This window comes from Leptidea sinapis, chromosome 27 (genome assembly GCF_905404315.1).
Source record: "Leptidea sinapis chromosome 27, ilLepSina1.1, whole genome shotgun sequence".
Lineage (NCBI taxonomy): Eukaryota > Metazoa > Arthropoda > Insecta > Lepidoptera > Pieridae > Leptidea > Leptidea sinapis.
The window spans coordinates 8362238-8379142 of record NC_066291.1 but is presented as its reverse complement, the minus strand read 5'-3'; the positions used below and the strand labels follow the sequence as shown (position 1 = coordinate 8379142).

Below are 16905 nucleotides of genomic sequence, written 5' to 3'. Positions count from 1 at the left end.
TTTGACTCAAGGCGACGAGCGCAGTTGTAGTGCCGCTCAGAATTTTTGGGTATTTCAAGAATCCTGAGCGGCAGTGCATTGTATTGTATGAGCTGAACGTCCTGCTCGTCTCGACTCTTATTTTTATTAAAAAAAAGTAATATAAATGTTTTACTCATGTTGAAATATTTCTGACTATAATTATAACTGTCATATAAATGCTTAGATTAAGGATGGGTCTCCGCTGCGCTCCAACTAGATATCGTACTACCTAATGGTGCTCCCACATTGCCGTTATAAAATGTTTGTAAACATTTTATAACACCAAAACATTTACTAACAAATGTTAACAATTGTTGCACTTTGTTAGAAACTGTTACATGTTATAAGTGCTCCTACATTGATGGAAAATGTTTAAACATTTTATAACATCTAGTATTGGCTCGCAGTTTGGTTTCGCCTTCTGAGGGCTGAGGACGTCTACACGAAAATGGAAGAAGATTTGCTCATTGGAATAGCTTTTATTTTTTGTTTAAAAAAGAAGAAAAAGCGCTCTTATTGGATGCGCCAAACGCTAAAAGCTAGAGGAAAATATAGTGCCACAGACTATCTCAAGGATTTAGGTATTGATGGTTGCTTAAAAGATTTTATAAGAATGAACAGTTCCGAATTTGAATATCTACAAAATTTAATTGGGGCAAAAATAGGCAAACGAGACACTACATTTAGAAAATCTGTAAGTGTGACGGAAAGACTTGCGGTAACGTTAAGATTTTTGGCAACTGGTAGCAGTTATAAAAGTCTTGGAAATGTGTTCAAGTTGTCAGACCAAGTGATATCTATTATCGTACCAGAAGTGTGCGAGGCTCTCAATGAGGTTTTAAAGGAATACATACAGGTAAGTCAAACAACATTTTTAATTATTTTTTTATTTACTTTTAATATGATCTAATCTAATCATACTTTAGGTAGGTACCTATCTTACCTTACTAATAATTTTTTTAATACTTAACAAACCAAACATGTATTTTTTAATTTTTGATTGATTCCAACAAATCGTTTAATGATTGGGTCGAATCTTGGCTTGATTCCGATAAATTAGACGGACTCTGTGTTCTTGCGCTGGTACGAGTATGTGTCCTGGAGTTATCCGAAGAACTGGTTTCAAATGAAGCCGAGGGACTCGGTGCGGTGTAGTATCCTCTCGAGCTACAGTCAGCATTATTTTCCGAAAAAGTGGATAGATTTGGTTCAGAGTTGTATCCCCAGGAACTACTAGCGGTTGGGTCTGTAAAGGTTGTTGGAAAATCATATTGTCCCATTGTCGCATTGTACAAAATATTGTTAATGTGATGTTGAGCAGTATTCTTAGCATGACTGTTTTTTATTTGTTTCAGTTTCATCGAGACATACTCTCCAAATGCGTCATTTTCATCCCTGCTTTTTCTAGATTCGTACATTCTTTGTAAAATATTTACAGCTTCTTGTTGTGTTGGATCTTGTTCTACTTCAGGCCGTCTTCTTTTCCGAAATGGTTTTGGGGTGGCGAAAGGCGTGCCCGTAGTTTCATCAGTGACAGTATTTCCTGTTTCGTTCAAACTGAGAGTGTTTTCTGAAGCAATTCTGTTTTCTTCGTTACCCTGAAAGAATAGAACTAAACGATAATTTCAAGTTATAGGCGCGTCAAATTAGCTAAAATTGTAAAAAAATCTATAACCGCGATTTTCTTTTTCTATTACTTAACAACCCTTAACTGAAATCATATTTTTTTATAGTGTATTCTATTAATATTTCATACTTAATAAAAATATCCAATAAAATTTGTTAGAATAACGAGTTATAAATTTATTTTTCGCGCCTATTTCTTAATCTTCTATTTTTGTTCCAGATACCAACAACACCTCAAGAGTGGCTACACGTGGCAAATTCATTTGAAGAAAAATGGAATTTCCCAAATTGCTTAGGAAGTATCGATGGAAAGCACGTAGCCATACAAAAGCCAATTGATAGCGGCAGTGAATATTACAACTATAAAGGATTTTACAGCGTTGTACTTTTAGCGATAGTGGACGCAGAATACAACTTTCTGTACGTGAATATTGGCTGCCAAGGACGCATAAGTGATGGCGGAGTTTTCGCAAACACAAAATTTCGAAATAAAATTAACGACAATAGTTTAAAAATACCCAGTGACAGCTCACTACCAGGCAGAAACAAACCTCTTCCTTATGTGTTCGTAACAGATGATGCGTTCCCTTTACAAAAACACTTATTAAAACCTTTTCCAGGACCACAGGATAGCAATTCTAAGGAAAGAATCTTCAGTTATAGACTGAGTCGTGCGAGGAGAACAGTAGAGAACGCATTTGGGATTTTGTCAGCCAGATTTAGAGTTTTACGAACTACAATATTATTAGATCCAGAAAAAACTACTACTTTAATTATGACATGCGTGCTACTGCATAATTTTATAAGAAAAACTGAATCGAGCATGATTTACGCTCCATCTCAATACTATGATGGAGATGACATAGTAACTGGTACACGTATCGATGGACAATGGAGATTAGAACAGCAGCAATTAACACCACTTGAAGCATGTGAATCCCTGACAGATGATGGGAAAGAAATAAGAAAAGAATTCGCAGAATATTTTTCAAATGAAGGGTTTTTGGACTGGGCATCTAAATATTATTAAAAGACGTTAAAATAAAACTCACCTGCAACCCTCCATCGACAGTTAAACTTGGAATATTTTTGCCTTTAAGGAACATGAGTTTTTTAAATGCAAACCATTTACTTGACTCATTAGCTCCTGCACCAGATTTATTAGATTTACATTCTCGGTTAAATTGACCTACGAGTGATCGAATCTTTTTTTCAATTACTTTTTTATCCATATTAAATTCACTGGCAATTTCCATCCAAGCATCGTGTTTTTTATTTCGGTCTTTGTAGCTCTCTGACATCGTGTTCCATAGTACTTCTCTTGCTTGAAACATTTCAATCAGTTTGTAAACATCATCGTTATTCCAATTACCGGACATATTTTATTGCTTGGCGCACGCGCAACCACTAATACACACGCACAGCGATGCACGCTGACACAAAGGAACTGACAAGCGAGACACCACGCGCAGCGACCTGCGTACTCTAACCCCCACCGCACCGCACCGCCTATCCCGCCATCACCCTTATAAAATGTTTACAAACAAAAGATAACACATTTTACTAACATTACTAAACATTTTCTAACATGAAAATTTATTTGTGATTAAATGTTTGCTAACAAATGTTTACTAACGTTATTAAACATTTTCTAACGGCAATGTGGGAGCACCATAAGGACAATAGCTTTTTTATTACGGCATCTTTATACTGTAGTATGTATTGGCTTTCCACGACGATCGGTCCTGTGCTGCCCTGCAACGTAATCTGGTGATCTTGACCAGATCGTCGGTCCATCTTGTGGAGGGTTTACCATCACTGCATCTTCCGGTACATGGTCGCCATTCGAGGACTTTACTGCTCCAACGGCCATCTGTTCGTCGAACTATGTGCCCTGCCCACTGCCACTTCAGGAGGTCTACTCGCAAAATCGACAACGATACATTCGGAACGATACGATAATACTCCGAATATATCGCAACTATGCTACTCTAACAAAGTTCGAATTCCTTATCGTTTATCGTTACCATAGACTAATATTTTGATTTTTTTACGATGTTAGTGTGAATAAAATATGTTCAAACCTAAACATTATCTGTGTTATGTCGCTGTTAAGTGTCAAAAGTCAAAACAGTTTAGGCGCTAAGGACCATGCCAGACTCTGCACCACCAATTTGGTATCATTTACATATAATGTAAATGTTAAAAAAATATGTAATGAATATAATATGACCATTTTGAATTGAATTAATAATACAAAACTTGCGGATAATAAAATGTAAAAAAAAGTAACTCAACCCTTCTCGATGACTTCCTATTTCTCAGGCGGCCATTTGCATTATTTCTACGGATTAACGATCAACAAAATGACTTAAATGACTTAGAAGTAAAAAAATCCTGTTGAATAGTAAATCACATATAATTATTGCAATAATATTGATTAAGTATGTATATTGTATGGCAAATATATCTATACAACCTGAAACGATAATAGCATCGACAGCCTAGAAGGTGTCGTTGAGATTATCGCAAAAGTGACGTTTGATTATTTGTGAAATTCGAATTTCTGTCATTTTCAACTAAGAGTAGGGTTGGTAGTCCGTGGTGGTGTCATTAAGAAAATCGTTTATGCTATAATAACCTTTCCCACACAAACGTTTTTTAACAATTCTTTTAAATTTCGTAACACATTTGTTTTGTACATTTTCTGGGATCATATTGTAGAAGCATATACATCGCCCAACAAAAGTCTTGCTAACTCGACCCAACCGAGTAGTAGGCATAACAAGTTTATGTTTGTTCCTCGTGTTAACATTATGAATGTCACAGTTTCTAGAAAATTCCTCAATGTGCTTATGAACATACAAAACATTATCGAAAATGTATTGAGAAGCAACAGTCAAAATGTTTATTTCTTTAAATTTTTCTCTTAATGATTCTTTAGGACCTAGGTTATAAATCGCGCGAATAGCCCTCTTCTGCAGCACAAAGATAGTATTGATATCGGCCGCACTGCCCCGTAACAATATACCATAGGACATAATACTATGAAAATAACTAAAGTATACTAATCTCGCCGTATCTATGTCAGTTAACCGTCTAATTTTCTTAACCGCATATGCTGCAGAACTAAGCCTATTCGCCAATCCTCCAATATGTATATCATTTGGACTACGTCGGTAACTTTGGTTCTCCTACGGAGGCCTGTCCAGGAGTGGACGTCTTTCGGCTGATGATGATGATGATGTATTGGCTATTTGTAATGATGCTTGTGTGATTGACATCTTGACACTCAATGGCATGTGTCAAATTTTGTAACTTATATGCGCTTTGTGTTATTTTATATTGATATTAATAAAATACAAAATAGTTAGGTGTGACGACATAATGACATGTGATAACGGTGTCTGTCTTTGTCAAAGTTTTACAACACATTTTAGTTTCAATTATTTGTCAAGTTTAACAGAACATGTGGCACGTCAACGTCACATTGTTCGAGACTGGCTCGAGAACACCCACTTGCGTGTATCTAGTTGGAGCTCAGCGGAGACCAATCCTTAATCTAAGTATGAGTGATTTTAAATAATGGCAAGTAAAACATAATACAACATTTTAGCCAAAATGCGCTTATACAAAATTATTCCAGAAAATGTACGAAAGAAATCTGTTATGAAATTTAATAGAAGCTCAGTTGGTTAGAGCACCGGCACGGAACGCCGGAGGTCGTGGGTCCGAGTCCCGCATCGTTCATAAAATTATGTTGTTTTTCAAATTTTATTAGTGTATTAATACTAGAAGGTTATCACTTTAAAAACATAACAAATTGTTTAGATTTACAAGAGCGTCATCTCAAGTCAATTTCCTAATATGCAAATATTGGGGTTGAGCAGGTGATCAACTGTAAAGTAGATCCTGTAGATGAAGCCACAACCTGAGAGTTGAAAAAAGCATACAAGATTTTATAACGCTACGACACTCGAACGGTTAGCTCAGTTGGTTATAGCACCGGCACGGAACGCCGGAGGTCGTGGGTTCGAATCCCGCATCGTTCATAAAATTTTGTTGTATTTGAAATTTTATTTGTGTATTAATCCTAGAAGTGAGGGTTATCACTTTAGAAACATAACAAATTGTTCAAAAGAATTGTTAAAAAACGTTTATGTGGTAAAGGTTAATAAAACATAAATGAATTTCTAAATAATACCACAGGATGGAAATAGAGCGACCGCCCTCATGCTATCTTGCACCCGTTCTTCTCAGGTCTGAAACACAATTTCGAAAGAAGGTAGTATTTGACGTTCAATAAGTGATTTAAAATCCTATTTTGAATAAAAAATATTTGAATATATCCTTGATAATGATTTTAATCTTACATGTTCATTTTTAATCAATAGAAATTACAAGCTTATGACGACAACTTCAAGTACAGCACAAATGTGATTTTTCGATTTATAACCGACTTCAAAAAGGAGGAGGTTCTCAATTCAATCGGTATGTTTTTTAATTTATTTTATTTTATTTTATTTGGGACACAAAACAATTACTCGATAGATGATTACATTAGAGTAAGAAATAACATAAGTAGTACTAAGTGCATAACCAACGACAATGTCCACGGGTTACTATATATAAGTGTTATATTACAAGAAAGAAAAGAAGACTCTAATAACTAGAGATGAAACGGATAGCAGTTTGGCCGGATACCGGATATTCGGCCAACAATGCGGCCGAATAGCCGAATATCCGGTCGCCGGATATCTGGCGGAACTTAGCCGTTTGGTGTATCGCACACACAAACACAGACTTGCGTAGGCGGCGCGCGAGCGATCGAGTAGACTCGGTTAGATTCGGTTGAGAGAAGCGAAACCGCTTGCTACCTCTCAATGCAGAGAAATTAGTATTTAATCACCATAATTTGCCTTTAGTGCAGTATGAGTACTAATTAATTATTTTTTTTCTATTACATTTTAAAATTAAAAATTTACAACTCAAACTAATTATCTTTCTTTAGTGATACTAAAACTAACTGAATAAAGCAAATAATTACTTAAAAATATATATTTTTATATAGTTTTTTTTTTATTCGGCCTGATGCCTATCCGGCCGAATAGTAGGTAGTTATCCGGTATTCGGCCAGATAGTATTAAGGCCGCCGAATAGGCCGGATACCGGATAGTTACCGGATATCCGTTTCATCTCTACTAATAACGCAACAGATGTTGCTTACAATATTATTATGAGGTAAGATATAATATATACGTCTCCAATGAGAATACTTAATTTAATAACAATGATATTTAAGTTAAAATTTAATTTAATAACATTAATTAAGTTGATGCTGTTTCGATGTATGTTCAAATTTGAAAAATATTGATTATTTTACGAGATATTTGCTAAAAACTAAACCCCCTTTTTTTAGTTTATTTATTTTTCTTTTCGAAAACCTTCTAGATGCCATTCTGAATCGAATGACACCACAATCATAATTTTCGGAGACTGCTGAAAAAAGTTGGCCAAAGAGTAGTCAACAAGTGGACTAATACCATTACTGTGATAATATTAAAATCGAAATATAACTATGTTAAAATGGCCTGATCGAAGTTTCTAACATAATAAACGCGTTCCAAATTTGAATAAGAAAATAAGAACTTGTAATAATAATTAGTAATTAGGGCCAGACTAGTTATGTAAGTATCCGTTGTATTATACTCAAAAGCATGTAACTTATATTTAGTTGAAATATTATTTTTTCTAATCTTTATTATTATTTATTTTATCTTAAATAGTTTTTTTTTAATTAAATTTGTGCTGAATTATAAATATGAAATAAACAAAAGTGCAATAAATACGCGCGAAACATCGAAACGCAATGCTATTGGTTGAAGAGCAGTGTGACGTCAAAGTCTAGATAAACATAAGCAATGGTATAATTCCTAGATATTATTTTCGGTGGTTAGCGATATATTAAACTATATGTTGGCTTTTTATTATTCAATGATCTGTATAATTATTATTTACAATGACTCAAAGTGGATTTTATAAAACGCAATCAGATAATCTTCCAAAAATAGATACGTTTATGATGATGACGTGTTTTTGTGTATCGAACCCAGATTTTATTTCTTCTGAATTTAAAAGAGTGGAAGTTGCAAGGTAATTATGTGATACCCTAATGTACAATAAATATGCTTACGTTTATATAGGTAGCTAATTGGCAAATGCATATTACGTAGAACGACCATTGACTGACAATATACTAGGGTAATAACAAACAAAGCAAGCTAGAAAGAAGCACATCTCTAACGGAGATTTTTGTTCTAGAGGAGGAAGTTACATTTACGTATCGAGGCCTATAAGCTGGGCCCATATGTCGGTAGAGGGTGTCTACAAACCTCCGACATAGAGCAGGTAGCTTAAATAGATTTCGAGCTAATCGGGCGAAGACAAGGCAAATAAAACAGTCACCCGACGGAACTCAAATCTCGGAATAACAAAGATAAAGCGAATCTATTGTTACCGTAACCGATTTTGATTCACAAGTTGTAAACAGTCAGCCACGCTTGTCATTAATGTATGTTCATAGGCTTATGTGCCTTTGCGTGAATTTGCCAGAAACTGTCATAACCATAATGTTAACACCAGGAACAGATATAAGCTTATAATGCCTACTACTCGACTTAGTCGAGTTAGCAAGTCTTTTGTTGGGCGATGTATATGCTATTACAACAGGATCCCAGAAAATGTTCAAAGCAAAAGTATTACGTTATTCAAAAGAATTGTTAAAAAACGTTTGTGTGGTGTGATACCACAGATTGGGAATGGAGCGACCGCCCTCATTCTATTAAATAATAAGTTTAATTGTACAATGTTCCTTTGTTACTTTGTAAATGTTACTTTAATTGTAAAACATATTTTTGATGATTTAAAAAAAGCCCGCTGAGTTTGTTGCGCCTATTCTTCTCAGGCCTGAGGCATTCATTTTGGAATGGGTGGTAGTTTTTTGACATTCAATAAGTGATTTCACATCCTATTTTGAATAAAAATATTTGAATTTGAAATTTGAATTCGCTCCTTAGTATTTTGAATACTAATCTACTAGCTAACTAAAGTATAAATTGACAAATCCAATTGGGATTAATATTATATTTGAATAAATCCAAATTTGAGAGTTCAACTGACACATTACCTCTATATTTCTCCATTCGCCTATTCGGAAATTTTAGTACATTTATTGACCTCAATATTAAAAGATGCTAACTGACCAAAGTGGTCTGAACTCAGTTTGTTTATTATTGCCTGAGAAATGGGTTTATAATAATTGGTAAATATGTTATCAATACAGCTTTTGGAGGTGCCAGTTACTATAGTAGGTTCTAAGAAAATATTGGTTAAATCATATGATTTGAACAAACATCTGAATCTAATACTGGTGGTGGATTTTTCTAATAAATTAATATTAAAATCACCACATATCATGATATACTTCTTAGACTCAGATAATTTTAATAAAACCTCTTCCAATATACTTTCATCGTATATTCTCTATACGTTAAGTCAAGTTTATGGTTAAGAATAGCTAAAGTAAACATATGTCTACTGTGGTAAAGGTGTGACTAAAGATTGATAACAATCAATTAAAATGTAAATTTGATAACGTCATCCGCGTGTTAAGAGAACAGGTGGCAATTAATGTCAATTTATATTTCACTAACTTGCTGTAACTTAATATTTAATGCACGTGCGGTAGCATACTACACGGTAATATGTTTACCAATAAGCCAATCTACTACGTTTCTGATAAATTCTTATTAGACGCGAGTCAAATCAAATCAAATCAAAATATTTTATTGCAAGTCACATTTTACAGTAGGATGGTTGGTACATTAATGGGTAGACAATATGTGACGCCCTGCAAGGGCACAGCAACGTTATACATAAAATAAATAAGTCTTATACATTTTTTACATTCTTATACTATATTGTAACTAATTCTCACACTTGTAATTAAAAAATTCGGGTAAATCGTAGAAGCATTTTGAAACTAAAAAATTTTTATGATGTCTTTTAAATAGAGAAGGCTTCTCTTTATTTTTAATTTCGTTTGGGATGTGATTATAAATTTTTATTGCCATGTGGTGAGGGCTCGATGACACTAATGACATACTTGTTTGGGGAATTTTTAATTTGTTTAAATTTCTATTATTTCGCTTGTTATTTGGTAGTGTTGAGTATAAGTCCGAATGTTTTTTAACAAATTTACATGCTTCTAGGATGTAAATTGAAGTAAGGGTTAAAATTTTGTGTTTAATAAAATATGGTCTACATGAATCCATCTGCTGAATATTTTCTAAAATTCTGATACATTTTTTCTGTTGAATAAATATATCTTTTATTTCACTACAGTTTCCCCATATTAATATTCCATATGATAATCTAGAATGTGCATATGCATAATAAGCAGCAAGGGCAGATTTGAAATCTGTTACGCGTTTTAGTTGGTAAAGAGCATAAGTAAAAGATGACATTTTGCTTTTTAATTTCTGTAGATATGGCTTCCATGTCAAGTGTGAGTCTAAATCAATTCCCGGTAGTGTAGCTGTGTCAACTATTTCAAGTTGTGAATTTTTGTAAGAATAAGATATATTTAAGGGGGATTTTTGATAAGGTTTAAAAGGTATAATTTTAGTTTTATTAATATTAAGTTCAAGATTATTATTATTTAGCCAACAAAAGATTTTGTCCATTGTAATATTTAATTTTTCTTCTAGTTGTTTTAAATTAGAGCATGGGATAATATCTATTTTTTATAATATTATCTATTTATTTTCTCCTCACAAAGATCTTAAAGCTAAAACAGTACAGTAGTGTTACATTTTTTTTTTAACAGATAGTATTTTGTGGGGAGCTGGTGTCTGAAGTAGGTTGACCCTGTATTACAGATCACCAGGACCTCACCCCCAGATATAAGGATCACAATGATTAAAATAGTACACATCTGTACTAGTAGTTAGAAGAGCAACAATACAATCATCATCTATTAAGTTAGGAAGATCATTTATATATATGAGAAACAATATACAACCCAACACACTGCCCTGTGGAATCGATCCTGACAAGTGAGCTTTATTAGATCTTATGTGGTCTATCTTTCCAGTCTCGAAGTTAGTATTTTCTATTTCCACATATTGAAAACGATTATTAAGGTAAGATTTGAACCATTTATGGGCAATTCCTCGAATTCCTGAGAGAAATAATTTTTCTAGTAAGATATCATAAGAGACTCTATCGTATGCTTTGCTCATGTCAAGCAGTAGTCAGCCTAGCGAAACTCTCTAACGGCCGTTCCCAATATTCAGTCTATCTCTTACTTGTAATTTATTACATTATTTGACATTATAGTTCATATATGACTGCTTTTTGCTTAAACGCTTCAAACATATCTTTTGGCTAGGAATTAGATCGGCTCCTAGCCAGTACCGACTTACGTAGTAGCTACGGACCCTCCAAATTTGAGATAAAAATCGTAATTATCGTTGACTTTTATGTCCCAATAAACTTATCGACGGTAACTCATCTTATCCGTACACGCTGTCTGTCAATGGGACGACGTATAGCTTACCAGCGATTGAAGTTTGTATGGATGGATCCCAATATAAGGCGAATGACTTATCGGGTATATTGGGACAGCTTCAAATTTGGCAGCTAATACTGACAGTAGAAGGTAGTAATTTATCTGTATCTGTAGATAGTATATTGGAAACGGCCGTAAGAAAATAGCGATTTTATGAAACGTGCAGTGATTGATAGAATGACAGATGACAGCTATAATCTTGTAAAAACCGGAGATAACATAAATCCACTACGTTTTACGGCCGTTCCCAATATTCAGTCTATCTCTTACTTGAGATAAAAATCGTAACTATCGTTGATTTTTCTGTCCCAATAAACTTATCGACGGTAACTCACCTTATCCGCACACGCTGTCAGTCAATGGGACGACGTATAGCTTACCAGCGATAGAAGTCTGTATGGAAATTTCAATTCACGCGTCCCAATATAAGGCGATAAGAATGAATTATCGGGTATATTGGGACAGCTTCAGATTATTGGCAGCTAGAAGGTAGTAATTTATCTCTATCTGTAGATAGTAGGTATATTGGGAACGGCCGTTAAGCAACTGTTCGCTTACAAACTTGGTCAAATATAATACTTCATCGCCATAATATTGTTATTACCTACTATTTCAAATTTATGTCAAATTACTGCACGTTTCATACTAAACTAAATTTCAATTTTTACTTAGGCATTCCCGCCCCGTATTACGTAGTATTTACATCGACCTTACTTAGACTTTACTTCCATAAAACTTTACTGAGTGTAAGCTTAGTATAATATTCGATTTCTTTTTTATAGTCGTTTGACGGTTACTCGTATGCTAAGACAGCCCAATGCAAAAGTCAAGTTCGCGTTTTATCAAACTCAGCTAATAATAGACACGATGGACCTGCGAGCCGGCGCATTATCTTGATGGAATATTTTTTATATTAATAGTATCAATGGGAGGCTCCTTTGCATAGGATGCCGGCTAGATTATGGGTAAGAAGTAATGTGGAAGCATTACTGTGTTTCGGTCGTAAGGGCGCCGTAGCTAGTGAAATTACTGGGCAAATAAGACTTGACATCTTATGTCTCAAGGTGACGAGCATAGTTGTAGTGCCGCTCAGAATTTTTGGGTATTTCAAGAATCCTGAGCGGCACTGCATTGTAATGGACAGGGCGTATCAATTACCATCATCTAAACGTCATGCTCGTCTCGACCCTTACATTCATAAAAAAAAGGCAGGAGAGTCTTCCATTCTAGTTTTATTACCTGGAACCATTTTAGGATTACTCATGTATTTGCTTATCTGTCCACCTGTCTAGGTAGGTACCTAATCCATCTAATTAGAGGCACAATCATATCAGAGAGCTAATGCTGTTTTATTATTCTTATTTTTTGATATTTTTTTAATGATTTGTTTTTTAGAATATTTCACCAAAAGATAACCAGCCTTTTATCCAAAAACGCTAAAATCAAAAGATAAAAAGCCGGACGTCTTATGTTTTACAGAGACCTTCATGGAAAAAGGAAGTGTAGACTTTGTTAAACTTCATAATTATGAAATGGCTGCGAACTACTTTAGGTCAAAAAATTGTAAAGAAAAACAAAGAGGTGGCTCTTGTATACTCGTTATTTTTTTTTATGGAATAGGAGGACAAACGAGCGTACGGGTCACCTGGTGTTAAGCGATCACCGCCGCCCACCATCTCTTGCAACACCAGAGGAATCACAGGAGCGTTGCCGGCCTTTAAGGAAGGTGTACGTGCTTATTTTGAAGGTACCCATCGTATCGTCCCGGAAACACCGCACAAGGAAGTTCATACCACAGCTTTGAAGCACGTGGAAGAAAGCTCCTTGAAAACCGCACTGTGGAGGACCGCCACACATCCAGATGGTGGGGATGATATCCTAACTTGTGGCGTGTAGTGCGAAGGTGGAATTCGGCGGCAGGAATCAGATTACACAGCTCTTCGGAACACTCCCCGTGATAAATGCGGTTGAAGACACACAATGAAGCGACGTCTCTACGCAACGCCAAGTGATCCAGCCATTCACAGAGCACTGGGTACCCGACAATTCGAGCTGCTCTGCGTTGCACTCGGTCAAACGGATCGAGCTGATACTCTTTAAAATAGGATTAGCATGCAACAGACTAACTTTATTGGATAATCAAGCGATAAAACAAGCCTTTGAATGCTGTGGTATAGAAGTCCCTTCGAACAAACTCCTAATTATATGTGTCTATCGAACTCCCAAGTCAAACCCAATAGACTTCCTGATTAAACTTGATCGTCTACTTCACGATATATCGACAAAATACAAAGCTAAATGAAATATTATCTTCACTGGAGATTTCAACATAAATTCTTTAAAACTGAATAAAAATATCAATCATTTACGAGATTTAGCGCAAAGTCATAATCTAACAATTCACATCCAAGAACCTTCCAGGAAAGAATCTGTTGTATTGACCACATATTAAGTAATATAAAAAATTCATCGTGTGAAGTATTGCCCCTCTACCTGTCTTGTCGACATTTCACATAAAAATAAAACCACAAAATATAAATTTTACTATATTTATATAAGTTATGCTTTCCCATAATGGAAACAAAAATTTCCGGTTAAAATTTTTCAAAGCAAAACTAGATTAATAAAGGTCTTGAGCAAAGCTGTAAAACAAAAAGAAGACTGCGTTATACATACTACAAACTGAAAACCAAGAGAGACAAAAAAAATACCTAACCTATTCTTAATTTATAATTCAAAAAGAAATGTTAACATTAAATATATAATAAATAATAAAAATAAGTGCAAAGCTTCATGGGCTGTAATGGACAATGAAATAAGTACTGCAAACAATGATAAGATTATAGACAACATTAATATTAACAATACTTACGTTTCTGACCCCACAGAATAGCAAATTAATTTAATGATTACTTTATCGAATTGATTGATGAAGTTCTGACTACAAATGGACATCCGCAAGCAATACCTACCTACCAATCAAAGCTTTTTGCGAACTTTTTTCTTAAGAACTATGTTGGAAATTGAGGTTAGAAACGAGATTAAGTCATTAAAAGGCATGTTGTGGAGGTCTATTAACTGCTCTGATATTTTTAATTAATTTATCTTCCGGCCGTGGTACATTCTCAGATTTACTTAAACTATCAGTGATAAAGTCTTTATCTAAGAAAGGTTATCAGTTTAACATTAGCAATTATCGTCCAATAACATTTATCTCAAACTTTTCAAAGGTTTTTGGAAGATGTATTTACAAAAGATTGATGGAATTTTGTCTCAAATTTAATGTAATTTATACTGATCAGTATGGATTCCAGAAAGAGAAGTCGACGACTCAGGCAACGTTTTCACAGCTACAGAATATCTTATCTAATCTCAACAAGAAAAACTGGACTATTGGGCTATTTTTTGACCTTTCAAAGGCTTTCGACAGAGTATCTCATCCTATACTAATAAAAACGCTTGAAGATCATGGTATATGAGGAACCACCCTTGAATGTTTAACTTCATACCTTTCAAACAGACCTCACGAAACTTGATGAATATAACGAGATGAAGTCATACGCATCTGACTATAATTAACTAAATACGGGGTTCCTCAGGGAAGTGTTCTTGGCCCATTTCTATTTTTAATTTATATTAATAACATTATAAACATAACAAAATACAAAGGTGTCCTCCTTGCGGACGATATTTCCATTGTTGTGGCTTCTGACAAAAATGCCACTGTACATGATCATGAAGCTGACATAAACATGACGATGAATTTAATTAGTTCATGGATTGGACATAATTACCTTAAGATAAATCTGGCAAAGACGAATTATATTCAATATAACGCAACTAAATGCGAAATCTCAGTTCTAAATATTAATTACACTACCACCACTGTTAACACACCAAATCAAACAAATTTGTTGTGATTGCTCCTGGATGACACCATTAGATGCATATTTTTGACGTTTGCAAGCAAGATTCACAAATTTCTTTATGCTCTTCGGCAAATAAAAAAAGTTAAGTACATGTTTACAAAAAACATTATTAGCTTATCACGCTTAAGTTGGATCTGTTTTACGTCACGGACTGTTCTTGTGGGGTATTTGTACAAATATTTCTAGGGTTTTTATATATCGTTTGCCTAGTTAAGCCTGGCGCAACATGTGAAACTGTAAGATTGTACCATCGTAACATACCATGTTTATATGCAAATAAAGAATTTGATTAGTATTAGAATATTCATTGAGATATTTCACATGTTTCACACACAAAGTGACGTATTTTTTTTAGTCTCGAAGGAGTTCAAGTAACATATAAGAAGTCGTGGGTTACATATAAGAAGTAACCTGTATAGCCGATTGGTTAGCGATCCTACCTACTAAGCTAGAGGTCCCGGATTCGAATCCCGGTAGGTGCAAGCATTTATATGATGAATATGGATGTTTGTTTCGGAGTCATGGATGTTTAAATGTATTTATGTATGTTTATATAAATTTATGTATGTTTAAGTAAGTATATTGTATTTAATATATCATTGTCTTGTAACCCATAACGCAGGCTATATATGCTTAACTTGGGGCAAGATAATTTGTGTGAAAAGTGTCTCAATATTAATAATAGTTAATAATAATAATACATAAAGTATTAATCATAACATTTAATAAACAAAGAATATAATACAGGATGGTTTAATAAAGTTCATTTTTGTTGTTTAAATAAAACCGCAACGCGTTGAATGAGATTATGGATGGAGATCGTACGGTAAATGTTTATTGTAAGTCATAGTGACCCTGCCCACTAGCTAGAGGTCCCAGGTTCGAATCCTTGCAAACATTTGATGAATATGGATGTTTGTTTCCGGGTAATGGATGTTTATAATGTATTTATGAATGTTTGTTTATGTAAGTATATTGTATTAAATATATCGTTGTCTTGTACCCATAGTACAGGCAATGCCTAGTTTGGTGCAAGATATTTTTTATAAGAGTGTGTCAATATTATATTACTATATTATATCTAAGAGTCACCCACACTGCGGGTCACTACGAAGTCCAAACTTTTGTCCTCCCAACTTGTTTCTGTGGGAATATCTTAAGGTCATATTTTGTTTTTGAATCCAAAAAAGACAACATTAAATTCAAGCGATGGCATCAATTTCTTTACCGGCATGCAAGCGAGTATTCATAAATTCCAGCCTTCGTTTGAAAGTATTTCTACCAATCTGGACTACATAGACGTGTGTATTAATAACACGTATATTCATACTTTAAAAGATAATAAACTCTCCTTAGTAAAATCTTTAGATTTTATTTATTCTCTCAAAGTTAAATTTATTATGACCCACCTTGTATATACAATAATAATGTAATATCAAAAGTATTGTTTAGTACCTACATCTGATTATTCTAATCAGAGCTAATCTCGCCAATTTTTGAAGTACATAGATATAGGTTATACTGAAAGAGTGTCTAAAATAAGTGAGAAGAAAAACATTATTCAATATTATTTAGTAGAACCCTTATGGCTACGGAATGTAGGCAGAAAAATGCCAATAATGAATCATCATTACCTACCTGAGTTTTGTTGGAGAACCTTTCCGATGAAGTCCGCTAAAACGTTACTATTGTCTTTGG

General features: G+C 34.3%; 3 protein-coding genes across 3 annotated transcripts in view; 1 reads left to right on the top strand and 2 right to left on the bottom strand.

Moving 5' to 3' along the window:
- Positions 1 to 16905, bottom strand: part of LOC126972716 (protein 60A) — a 30025-nt gene that overhangs the window by 11455 nt on the left and 1665 nt on the right. The gene's annotated exons all lie outside the window — the stretch shown is intronic.
- Positions 250 to 2907, top strand: LOC126972717 (putative nuclease HARBI1). Its single transcript, XM_050819629.1, has 2 exons — positions 250 to 877; positions 1868 to 2907. Exons 1-2 carry the CDS (start codon positions 470 to 472, stop codon positions 2675 to 2677), a joined length of 1218 nt encoding a protein of 405 aa, XP_050675586.1. The 5' UTR covers positions 250 to 469; the 3' UTR covers positions 2678 to 2907.
- Positions 893 to 3325, bottom strand: LOC126972718 (uncharacterized). The gene is made up of 2 exons (XM_050819630.1): positions 2700 to 3325; positions 893 to 1619 (listed from the first exon to the last, which is right to left on the bottom strand). The coding sequence occupies exons 1-2, from the start codon at positions 3024 to 3026 to the stop codon at positions 1011 to 1013; spliced, it is 936 nt and encodes a 311-aa protein (XP_050675587.1). The 5' UTR covers positions 3027 to 3325; the 3' UTR covers positions 893 to 1010.